General features: G+C 42.2%; 1 protein-coding gene across 1 annotated transcript; it reads left to right on the forward strand.

Moving 5' to 3' along the window:
• Positions 1-7,543: 7,543 nt before the first annotated feature.
• Positions 7,544-13,228, forward strand: LOC146584918 (histamine H3 receptor-like; the record flags this gene model as incomplete). Its single annotated transcript, XM_085323860.1, has 3 exons — positions 7,544-7,790; positions 11,151-11,317; positions 12,995-13,228. Coding segments are annotated over exons 1-3 (648 nt in total), but the record flags the coding sequence as incomplete, so codon positions are not given.
• Positions 13,229-13,233: the final 5 nt, after the last annotated feature.

Here is a 13,233-nt window from a genome sequence, read left to right on the forward strand (position 1 = left end):
CACATCTTCTGGAGCATCCAGAAGCGCCAGAGACGTGGCAGCGTGCAGGAGGATGAACCTCCAAAGAGCGGCAGCTTGTCTTGGAGATCTTGCCTCTTGCCGAGTCAAGGAGTGTCTTCAGAAGCAGAGGACAGCACTTCTTCCTCTATGAGGCCAAAGAAAGAGTCTTTGGTAACTGAAAGCTCCTATCTGTCCAGAGGCAATTCTGTAACCCCAGAGACTGATCTCTCTGCTTCTTTCCGTGCAAAGACCAGGTCAAAACTGCAACGGGACAAGAAAATTGCAAAGTCRCTTGCCATAATAGTGTGTGTCTTTGCCATTTGCTGGGCCCCATATACATTACTGATGATTATTCGTGGAGCCTGCAAAGGAACRTGCGTCCATAACTCCTTGTATGAAATTACCTTTTGGCTTTTGTGGCTCAATTCATCTTTGAACCCATTTCTCTACCCTCTCTGCCATATGAGGTTTCGAATGGCTTTCATGAAAATATTATGTCCCAAAAAGTTTGCAACATTGCAATCACATAACACACCTTCTTTTTAGGGAATTAAAACAAAAGACTTACAGWTAAGATTCCTCTCTTGTTTAGTGATAATTTTTTATATCTTCAGCAGAAATACAGGAAAAACTGTTTTTCACTGATGGTATTGGTTGAGAGTGAAGTAGAGACATGTACTTGCCCTGTTTTTTTTCTCGACTTGTATCACACCAAGAAAAACACCATCTAGTGCAAAGAAAAGTGTAACAATGTTTTGCTGGGTGTGCTTTTTGTGTTGATTGCGGGTTTGAAGTGCTTTTTTATTATTAKTTTTTTATATATAAAAATGAGACAAAGAAATAGCTCTTCTCTAGGTAGCTGCATAGATGTTCACTGAGGGAGATATCTGTTTGTGTGTGAGTGTAAGACTCCCCCTGCTCTACGCCTTATATGATGCTCATTGTGGGGAATATGTAAGTGATTAGCTTGTCTGATCTGTCCTTATAATATAGTCCATAGTTGGTGTTGCAGGACACATTACTGTACTTCTGGACTGTTTTCAGAGAATAAATGTTTTTCAGTCATTATGAAAGTTTGAGAATAGTTATGGAAATTGTCACAGGAGTATGTAGTTGTTACTTTTTATACCAGTACTGTTTTTGTTCTGACAGCAACTGCCTCTTTGGTCATGCTTACATGATCTTTAGTAACAGATCTGTGCCTGTCTGATTATCTAAAGGGTAGGCCAGGCTTGGGAGCATGATCAGATGCCTGATGAATTAGCAGAGCAAGCAATACAAAGTTTGTGCGGATTTATGCTTTTGTCTGGCTGTGAGAGGACAGACAATACTCTACCTGGCATACAGCCTACCAGTGCAAAGATGTTCCATCAAAATGTCTGGAATGAATTTGAATTGAGAGAGTAATGTTTTTCCTAGATACATTCTTTATCATGTTATTGTGACATTATATAGCTTTTCTCTGTCACTGAACCACTATCAAGTTGGATTTTCTCTATCACTGGACAAGAGCCATATTCACTGTTCGAGAATGGGATTCATAGYGGTTTGTCTGAAATGAGGGCAGATATGCAATGCTGAAAGGTAGATGTACTGCAGAGGGCAATGGAACTTGGTTGTATCCTTTTCATATGCCAAAATTTCTTACCTGGTATTGGGTGTTGCAACTCATCCAGAAGACTTTTGTGGATGGCTAAGTAAGAGTCACCAGTAAATTTTTTTTCCTCTTCATTTATATAATTCCTTTCCCTCTTTGTCTATATGTATAGATGTATAAAATACAGAAATATAAACCARTCTAATGCACAGAATAATGAAGAGTAATAGTTAATTTGCAAAGTCTTATTTGAAATAAATATCTAATTTGAAATTGGCTGTTGAAATGTTGCAAAAGCAGAGTATTTCTTTGTAAGCATGATTCAAATGCATGTAAACAGCTTGATTATAGCACAAAAGTTAATGACTTTGAGGAAGTAAAATGCCATTCTATTTAGAGGCTTGTAACTGAAGACTTCTTTTGCCATTATTTTTTACCATTCTTGTTATGCTTCCATTTCTCATATGGATAGTGTTATGTATTGTGAGCCTAATTGCTGAGAGGCGTTGTGAAGGTTGGGGGCAKCCTTGGCTGCAGTGACCATGAGGTCGTGGAGTTCAAGATCCTGCATGAAAGAAGGCAATAAACAGGATTGTAATCCTGGACTTCAGGAAAGCGGAGTTTAGAGACCTACTTTGAGGAATCTCGTGGGTTAAGGCCCTAGAAGGAAGGAAGGGTGCAGGAGAGCTGGCTAGTATTCAAGCATCACTTCCTCCAAGCTCAAGAGCGGTGCATCCCAAGGAAAAAGTCCAGMAAAGGGAGCAGGAGACCTGCATGGGTGAGCAAGGAGCTCCTGGAAAAACTCAGACAGAAGAAGAAAGTACATGGAATGTGGAAGAGGGGACAGGCTACTTGGGAGAATTATAAAAATGCTGTCAGAGCRTGTAGAGATGCGACAAGGGAGGCTAAGGCCCAGTTGGAATCAAGTCTGGCAAGGGATGTCAAGGACAACAAGAAGGGATTCTTCAAATACATCAGTAGCAAGAGGAGGACTAGGGAAAATGTGGGCCCACTACTGAATGGTGACAAAGGCTATAGAGAAGGCAGAATTACTGAATGCCTTCTTTGCTTCAGTCTTCACTGCTARGGGCAGCCCTCAAGAATCCCRGAGCCTGGAGATAAGGGAGAAAGTCCGTAGAAGCAAAGACTTTCCTTTGGTTGAGGAGGAAAGGATTAGAGACCTTCTGGGCAGGCTAGACATCCACAAATCCATGGGCCTGGATGGGATGCACCCACGGGTACTGAGGGAGCTGGCGGATGCTGTTGTCAGGCCACTCTCCATCATCTTTGAAAGGTCCTGGAGAACTGGAGAGGTGCCTGAGCATGGGAAGAAAGCCAATGTCACTCCAGTCTTCAAGAAGGGCAAGAAGGAGGTCCCAGGCAATTATAGGCCAGTCAGCCTCACCTCCATCCCTGGAAAGATGATGGAACAGCTCATTCTGGATGTCATCTCCAGGCATATGGAGGAAAAGAAGGTGATCAGGAGCAGTCTGCATGGATTCACCAAGGGGAAATCCTGCTTAACCAATCTGACAGCCTTCTATGATGGAATGAGTGGCTGGGTAGATGAGGGGAGAGCAGTGGACGTTGTGTACCTTGACTTCAKCAAGGCTTTTGACACTGTCTCCCATGGCATCCTCCTAGATAACYTCAGGAAGTGTGTGTTAGRTGAGTGGACAGTGAGGTGGATTGAGAACTGGCTGAAAGGCAGAGCTCAGAGGGTCGTCATGAGTGGTGCAGAGTCTAGTTGGAGGCCTGTGGCTGGTGGCGTCCCCCAGGGCTCAGTACTGGGTCCCATCCTGTTCAACTTGTTCATCAATGACCTGGATGAGGGGACAGAGTGCCTCCTCAGCAAGTTTGCTGATGACACCAAGCTGGGAGGAGTAGCTGACACACCTGAGGGCTGTGCTGCTGCCATTCAGAGAGACCTGGACAGGCTGGAGAGATGTGCAGAGAGGAACCTCGTGAGGTTCAACAAGGACAAGTGCAGAGTCCTGCACCTAGGGAAAAATAACCCTAGGCACCAGTACAGGCTGGGGGCTGACCTTCAGGAGAGCAGYTCTGCAGAGAAGGACCTGGGARTGCTGGTGGATGACAGAATGACCATGAGCCAGCAATGTGCCCTTGTGGCAAGAAAAGCCAGTGGTCTCCTGGGGTGCATTAGGAAGACCGTTGCCAGCAGGTCGAGGGAGGCAATCCTGCCCCTCTACTCAGCCCTGGGGAGGCCTCATCTCGAGGACTGTGCCCAGTTCAGGGCTCCCCGGTACAAGAGAGACAAGGAGCTACTGGAGAGAGTCMAGCATAGGGCTACGAGGATGATCAGAGGGCTGGAGCATCTGCCCTMYGAGGAACGGCTGTGAGAGCTGGGCCTCTTTAGCCTAGAGAAGAGAAGACTGAGAGGAGAGGGTGTCAAAAGGATGGGGCTAAACTCTTTCCAGTTGTCCCATGTGACAGGACAAGAGGCAATGGGCAAAAACTGAAGCCCAGGAAGTTCCGCCTGACCGTGAGGGGGAATTTCTTCMCTGTGAGAGTGACRGAGCACTGGACCAGGTTGCCCAGAGAGGTTGTGGAGTCTCCTTCTCTGGAGATATTCAAGGCCCACCTGGATGCAAATGCTCTAGGTGACCCTACTTGAGCAGGGAGGTTGGACTAGATGATCTCCAGAGGTCCCTTCCAACCTTACTGATTCTGTGATTCTATACAGCTTCAGGAGGCCATTGATTCTGCACACCTATTTTCAGTGTTGTGAGTTAAGGAACTGGCATAGATTTTATTCATTTTATTTTTCTGTAAGTCTTCTTAAAAAATTAGAACATTTATAGACTAGCTGGTGTACTAAGTAAACATCTGTTGAACAGAGAAACTGTAGGTAAGTCTAAACTGGAAAGTATTTGAGCTGGCCGCTTTTCTATCCTTATGCTAAAAGCATAAAAACTCTGATGTAAGAGAAATGCTTGCATTTTGTGAATAAAGGATGGATTGTTACTTTGGAAAAATGGCCTTCACAGTTATTGACTAGGTAATTTGGATCCAAACTTTAGTATGGGAGTTTGTCAGGGAGCACAATATGCAGCAAATTTGAAACCACATAGAGGAGAGTGGTAAAGTTATTACAAGTCAATATTTTTGAGGTTGTGTATTACATCCAGTGTTCAAATCATTTTGTCACACTACTCATGTATATTTAAAAAGATCATCGTGCTTTTCCTAATGATAGAAATTCTTGCTCTMCAGCACCCAAGTTAAGTCAAACTTTTGGACAGTTAATGCTCACAGCATAAAAGCTGTCTTGCCCARTGTGGTGTAGCAGAAGTCTCCACTCTGTAGGATATTTTTCAGGGTCAAGTTAATATGTTTGTTCAGTATTTGTTTTTGAGTGTACCTTTCATGCACTGACACAAATATGCTTTGTTTGCCAAAACGATTCCTTGGCAAAATCCTCCACATCCATCCACTCGCTTACTCACTCTCACTCACCCATTTCACTCTTTCATGCCCTGCATTTCCTTCTGTCCTTGCAGATGTCTAATAGCTATCCTCACACACACCCTGCAGGTCTCTCTGAACTCTTTCACTAAGCACAGAGAACCGTGAGACTTTAATGGTGAAGACTGAGGCAAAGGTGGTGTTGARTACTTCAGCCTTATCTGTATCTGCTCTCACTAGATGGGGGCCGCATTTTCATTGTTCARTCTTTTAATACTAATATAGTAGTAGAAGTTCTCTGTGTTGGCCTTGACATCCTTTGCAAGCCTTCTAGCATYGTGCCTGTATGGCTAGACAACATTTCTAAATTCCTCCTTTGTAGCCTGTCTCTGCTTCCAGCTCCTCTATGCTGCCTTTCTGCGTTGTTGCTCCACCATGAATTCCATCCTTAGCTAGTCTCCTGATACGTCTTGTTTTCCTGAAAATTGAGATGRATAATTTCTGTGTTTGGAGGATGCTGTCCTTAAAGGCTTGCAGGTTTCCTGAGATTCTTTGCCCTTCAGATTTGCCTCCCATAGGATCCCACCTACCAGTTTCCTGAGTGCATGAAGTATGTTCACTTCAAGTCCAGGGTCTATACTCTGCTAGTCCCCTTTCTCACCCCTTTAGGAGTTGGTACTCCACTACTTTGTGTTCCCTACAGCTAAAACTGACATTGATTGCTTATCCCTAGCAATTTCCTCCTTGCTAGTGAATAGGAAATCCAGCTATGTGTCACCCTTTAGTGGCCAAGCAGCTCTTGTATCAAAAAGTTGTCCCTKACACAGTTCAGCAATTCTTTTGACTGCTTGCACCCTGCTATGTTGCTCTTCCAGCAGATGTCATGGAAATTAATGTCTCCATAAGTAACAGGATCTGTGATCTGGGGACTTCCTTGACTTGCTTAAAGAAGACTTCATCCACTTTCTCAGCCTGATTGGGTGGTCTGTAACACACCCCCATCATGATGTCACCCATGTCACTGTCCTCTCCTATGACCCTGGCCACAAAATCACAACTAGATTGTTCTCTATCCCATAAAAAAGCTCCAYACATTCAACCTGCTCCTGTACATGGAGGGAAACTCTCCCTCCTCATCTTCCCTGTCTGTCTTTACTGACATGGTTCTATCTGTCCATTGCAGCATGCCAGTCATGTGAGCTGTCCCACTGTATCTATCATTGCAGCAATGTTGTGGCTTTGCGATGGCACACAGAGCTCTTGTTCCTCTTGTCTGTTTCCCCAGCATCCTATAAGATGTCCTGTTGGCAAAGGAGTGCCCCTGTCCCCTGAAGGGATGCCTCTGATAGCTATCACTCTCCTCTTCTTCTTGTATGAGCACTCRGTTGAGTCTCAACTGGCTCTGACACCTCTGCCAGTGAGAGGTCGTCTTTCTCACCTGTCCCCAGGGCACTATACCTTTACTCTTTCGCCTGCAAAGGCTGTTCRATGCCATCACTTTTAGCTACTCTTTAGGTATACTCCTTTGTCYTGCACCACCATGCCTTCCCCCCACCCTAAGCCCATCCAAGTACACCTCTCTTTCCTTGTTTCTTGCCCCATGTCTTATCGAGCACTCAGCATCACAGCCTCAGCCTGAAAAAGTGGTTGTAGTCTGTGCTGGCTGGTGAGCTGTGGGCATGYGTCATGGCCTGCCAACTTTCGTGTCACTCTTCCCAGAATAAATGAAATGAGGAGGCGTATGTGCCTCCTCACGTCTGCAAAGGGCTAAGAGTTTGGCATTTTTTGTGGTGGGGAAGATTACTTAAAATACCCCAAGAAGCGAAGGATTAAACAGGCTAAGCCTACAGGGTCCTCCAAAGCACAGGTATTTGGTCTTCTGTGTCCAGGGCTACACTTAGGCGTTGCTTCGTATGAGTTCGGAAGGCATTAATGATACTTCTTCTGTGTATAAGCTTGAATTTTACAGGCTCTGTAATCAGCAACATTAAGAAATACACATCTCTATTTTTTAACTTTATAATACTGTATGAGGTATAACAGCAGGCACAACAATGCCTGTATTTTACAACAAGAGAAATTTATAATTCAAACCCTGTTGACCACTAGGGAAGTGAAAATGAATTCTGTTTTTAGATTCAGTGTGTAAAAATGCTTACGTAATGCTAATATGCAAACTGTTTGTCTTTGAAGAGCGTTGTTTTCAGACTAACTTTTCAACCTCARTAGATAAGGATCACCCTTCAGGAGAGAAACAGATAATTTATTTCAAAAGTGTGCACTTGGTTCTGCTTATGAGGAGTCTTTTACAGGTTTTGATTTCAGGCAAAAAGGTGCCTCAGATCAAGGAGAATTAGCAAGTCCAGATGTAATAGCCTGGGAATCTTGCAGTCCATTATTTGATACAGTGATTTTTTTTGGATGTTTCTGTATTCAGCCCATACTGTTAATGTAATTGTCTCAATTTTTTGGATAAAAACGTGAGTTTCTTCCCTGAGTGAACTGACCTGGACACGCAGCATGCACAACAGCAGTAGTGAAGCTCTGCATACAACTGGAACGTGTAACGAGACAGCATCCTCACAGCCACCCAGCTCAGAGTTCTCGCTGGGTGTGCTGGTGCTCCTGGCTGTCCTGATGGTGCTGCTCACTCTSATCACAATCCTTGGAAACGCCTTGGTGATCCTTGCTTTCATAGTGGACCGCAACCTCCGGCATCGGAGTAATTACTTCTTTCTCAATCTTGCTATTTCTGACTTCGCAGTGGGTAAGTTGCAACATGGAGCATTATAACGTGGAGGCATGGAGTATTTGTCCTTTTTCAATTTTTTGGAGAAGCAGCGGCAGGGATGTATTTTGCTGTGTGGTTTCTTCTAAGAGTAGTATTTCCCATCTATATATGTAGGGGAGGGATAAGGAATGGTGGAAACTTCATTAAGTGTTTTAGCAATCTATTATTGCTCAGAAATGCATTATAATGAGGAATACATCTGTTGTTGTATAAGTACTTTTAATGTCACTGCTTCAGAAAAAAGGAGCAACCACTGTATGTGGATACTGACTGAAGGAAAGAGGTTGTGTGCTACTAGTTCTGGTTTAATTCTGCTCTTCCTGTTAAATTATTCATTGCAGACTGTCAGAATAGCTTCATGTTTGACAGTGGAAGTATGTTCTTATATAGCTACCTATGTTACATCACAGTAAATAAATTACTTCTCTACATAATACTAATGGCTTATTAAAGTATTGTGCTACAGCAAAAGTGCTCTACCATTAGTTCTTTACACTTGATGCAAATCAAGGGCAAGCTATGGAGCAGATGGATTGTCCTGATGCCAGCAGCAGTCTGCTCCCATCTATTTTCCTTATTAGTCCCCTCCTCCCATAATGTCATTGCAGAAGTACTGGGATGTTGCCCCTGGGCGTGCCGTAAAGCAGTGGGCAATGCCAGGACAGGAGGTGGGTGGTGGGACAGTGTTGTATAGCACGCTGGCAGGGTTCAAGCCAGGAACCACTGCAGCAGAGAAAGTTTGGTGCAAGCATTGTCCAGGGATAGATGTCCCAGCAAACAGAAAACAAGAATTAGGTTCCTAAGCAAGTTCAAAAGTGCTGAATACTGATTTTTACAAGGCTTTTCAGTGAGGTCTGACTGGCTCTTTTAATGTAGCAGCTTCAGTATAGGATTGCAAAATTTTAAACTTGCATCCTAGGAGCAGGGATAGAGACTGCGTCTTGAGAAGTATTATAAAAATCTTCCTGCATTATCTTGACTTGAGGCTAGCAAATTGGTATTTCTGCATGCAAGTGCTTCTCTTTCAGGCGGTCACAGAGACCAGTGTTCATTGAACCACAAGGAGAGAAGTAGCACCCTCATTGATCTGCACTACTTCTAGCAATGCTTACTCTTCAAAAGTACTGTTTTTCTTTCAGTGCTGAGTAGTGGAACACATGCATTTAGCCTCTAAGACTTTGCTTCATTTATGTAATTTTTAACAGACAGTCTCTAATTCTGGGGCTCACCCTGTGGGGCAGAAACTAAATGATGCCTGTGCTGAAACCTTTGTTTTTCCTGCTCCCTACATGCAGTTATCTAGAACTTCCGCTCCATTGCTCAGGTCTTCTGCAAAAGCCTGTTTCTCCTTGTATTTTACAATTTAATCAAGAAATTTTAAATCCCACCTTCTAAATCAGTTCTTGTTTGTAGCTGGTGCCTCATGGAGTCTTAAGTCAGCCAAGAGGAAACAGTTGGTATAGGTACTTTGTTAGCCTATAGACCACCTAAATCTGGGCCTTTATCTCTTAGAGCAGTCAGAAAATGCTTTATTTTCTGAAACTGCTGTAGTATTTTTTTAACGTCTTAGGGAACTGGAATCTTTTCAGACTCATGATTCTCAGAGAGTGACTCATGTCTTTTGCAACCTCTTATTATTAAAAATGAGAGCAATTTCAAATACTTGAAACCTAGTTCTTACATCTGTAGTTATATCTATAGCTAAAATTAGGGATTATTTTTGACATGGTGCCAAACATTGGTTAATCACATTGAAGTTGATGAGAGTAGTAGCTGTTATCAGCAATTCTGAAAAATGAGTAATTTGTACAGGAGTGACACTGCTTGTATTTCAAGTGTGTATTAAGACAAGCCATTGATGCTGAAATTGCTGCATGTTTGTGCCTGTTGATAGCAGCCACTGTTACCAGCTCAGTGCCCCAAAGATGATTACTGTCAGTGAATCACACCAGCCTGAATATGTTCAGTAAATTTTAAGATCCTGTCATCTTCAGCTGACATATTAAAAAATAATGATCTGAAAAGTTTACAATGGATCTTGAAGCTGCTTATATTCTGTATTTGTCTCTAGGTGGAGCAGCTATTTCAGGCATGGAGCATCAGATACTGCACCATTCCTTTGAAAGAATATGAGTGATGGTAAAACTACATTTTAAGAATGAAGTTGTTGAATTACTAGCAGAAAAATAAAGCACAAACATGGCTTTCTCGTGAAAATAGTTCACTGGAGGGCAATGGTTTGGTATTCTGTCTAAAGGCAACTTCCTACTTCAACTTTACTCGTACTACAAATAGGTGATACAAATATAACATATCTGCCAGCAAATTAGCAATGATTAGTGGAGAATTTTTCTTCACCTAAGGCAAGAGAATTTCTATTTCCTGTTAACTAGAGAAAGGAGAAATTTCTCCTACTGCTACTCCTATTGCTACTACTACTGGTAGCAATATACAAACTTTTTACATTTGCAAGCAACTACATTTCAGCACTTTGCAACAATATGACCTGATTTCAGATAGAGAGATTTGGGGGAATTTTCATCCTTACTGTTTTATTTTGTTCTTTTCTTTGTGTTTAACACCTCCTTAACTGCAAGAATTTCAGTCTCTGTTAACCAACCTTTCTCCCATATTAGGGCAAATAGTGATTTGTTTCTCTCATTGCCTAAACTTCTTTGATTCTTGGCCTTTTGGATGAAAGCTAAACACAGCAGAATAGAAAAGCATTATTGAAGTTATCTCAGCTAGAGAACCAGCATGATTTAACACATCACTTAAGGAGGGTTCCATATGTCTGCTGTGACTACTCTATCTTTGATAGGTTTCCAGACAACACACAAACTCTTCAGTGTATTTTTGCTAACTTAGAAATACTAACCAATCTCACATTAATAAGCAACATTAGCAATATTTGTAGATGTGTTGGGGGGAAAACTAACGCAGATGAAAGATTGTACGATATACAGTAATAAGTTTACATCTCTAAGCATAACCACAATGCATATATGCTGGGCACAGATTGTATATCTTTAGAGTCTATAAAGATGGTTAGATTGCAGTTTTCTTCTTCAGCAGATCCTTCTTTGCTGATTTGCCCTAAGCTTATTCCTAACAATCAGCATACACAAATTCTCTGAGCTCTAATATACAGAAAGTCATCATCAGATTTCATGAGAATTCAGAAATATATAAATTTTATGCTAACATAAATTATTGGTATCTTATTAGTATTTCTTTTTAACTAAATGCCAAAATACTGACTGTCTGCATGCATGAGCACCATTTGCAATCCTGATTGTAACAACTGTGTTGTATCTTTGTCGCTGCTTTCCATAGGTGCATTCTGCATGCCTCTGTACATCCCTTACAGCCTGACAGGGGAATGGCAATTGGGAAGAGGCATCTGCAAGTTCTGGTTACTTATGGACTATCTTCTGTGCACAGCTTCAGTATTTAACATTGTTCTTATCAGCTATGACCGTTTCCTGTCTGTTACTAAAGCTGTAAGTACCCCGTTTACACCCTCTCTGAGTTTTGTCTCAAGAATGTGGGAAGTGGCAAAATCAAATCTTGATATTAGTGATATACCCTTTGCTGTATTAGTGAGCATAGGCTCAAATTTAATCAAGACAGGAGCTCTCAAAAATGTGCTGGCCTGTGGAAATTGTTAGTTTTTTGCAGGTAAATGAGATGAATATTCTGCACTGGGTGTGACCCAGGCCAGGTTGAACAACTCCTTTCTCCTCATTTTTACTACAGGCTACTGTTGTGCTACTAAAGAAAACAGGATGAGGGGTGGAAAGGGTAAGGGAGGAAGGAGTCTGGCAATAGGGCTGGCTCTGGGCTACAGAAAGAGGAAGTTTGAAGTAAACCATGGATTTGAGTTTGGACCTAAAATTAGGCATGGGAGAAGAAGGCACTGATGATAACGCAGTAAGTGAAGGACACTCGGGATGTGCAAGAATAAACTCCTCTCAGTATCTGGGGCAGAACCCAAAACTTCAGATGCATGCTGTGTCTCTGCTTTCTGCAGAGCACCTTGTGTGTGCCTTATGTCTTGGTTCATATGAAGGATAGAGGTCAGTTTTTCTCACCAGTAATTCTGTTACCTGAAGTGGTAGGGAAATAGGTGGAAGAACCAAAGGTTCAGCTCTTTGGTGATCTATAAGGATTTCAATATAATGTCTTATGGTACATTTCAGCTTTTGTTTTTATTAATTATAATTATTTACATTACTACACTTGCATTATTTTTATTAAATTTTATTATTTTCTGTTATTTAATTTTATTTCAAGGAAAAAGAAGAGTGGGAAATTAAACATCTAAGCATATACCTTTAAGAAATATTACACTGGAAATCCAAAGACTCAACATTTACAAACAGCCAAATTAAGAGCACCTGTGCAAATGCAATTAAGACCTATGGTCATCTATATGATAGTCCTTAATGACATTCATACATTTTTTTCCAACTGGATGTCTAACTTAGCTCCCAGACTTATAGATTCTTCTTAACACGCTGTCAAAGGGATAGAGCAAGACATGAGAGCTGTGGACATGAGCTGCCTGTTCTAAATCATATAGTGGAAAATGTGTGGCCAGGAGCCGGGGGAAGAAAAAAGGAAAAGGATGATTTCATGGCTTTGTCAACAAAAGGCTGCACTGCAGAACTGTAGTCTATCCTACCTCCTCATGATGTATGCAGTAAATGTATTTTTTCAAAGTCTCTGTCAAATATATGTGGCAAATTTTCTGTTGACTACTTTTACATATACAGTCCTATTTCCTTGTAAAATGCTGTAAAAAGGCAGTGTAGTTGTAAGTGAATAGGAGTCATGCTCTGAGCAACTATAGAATGCTAATTACTCTGGCAATTCAGACTACAGATATCTGAAACAAGACACTTCAAATTAAGAGATGTTTCTGACACTGATGGATGATTGTGTTTCACTGCCTGGACCAGGACCTAGCACTGTTACATTAATCTGTCGAGAGACACCCCTATGTTATGTCAACATCAATAAATTAAACATACCTGGGGACGTTCCTGGGTGAGCTTCAGCTGCTCAACATAGCTGTAGCTCTAAGTTGCCAAATAGTATACCAGCTCCTTTGCTGGTACTTTCATGGGTTCCAAATGTTTCTCTAAAGTTATGGCATTTTTCTTTGTTTCTCACAGGTGTCTTACAGAGCCCAGCAGGGAGTGGCCTCCAGCCCTGTGGTCAAGATGGTAGCCATCTGGGTCTTGGCCTTCCTGCTCTACTGCCCAGCAATTCTCTTCTGGGAGCACGTGGCCGGCTGCAGCGTGGTTGCAGAGTGGCAGTGCTATGCCGAGTTCTTCGACAACTGGTACTTCCTCCTGTGCGCCTCCACCTTGGAGTTCTTTGTGCCGCTCGTCTCCGTGACCTATTTCAATGC

This window comes from Rhea americana, unplaced genomic scaffold (genome assembly GCF_003343005.1).
Source record: "Rhea americana isolate MKP2758 unplaced genomic scaffold, rheAme1 scaffold_886, whole genome shotgun sequence".
Classification (NCBI taxonomy): domain Eukaryota; kingdom Metazoa; phylum Chordata; class Aves; order Rheiformes; family Rheidae; genus Rhea; species Rhea americana.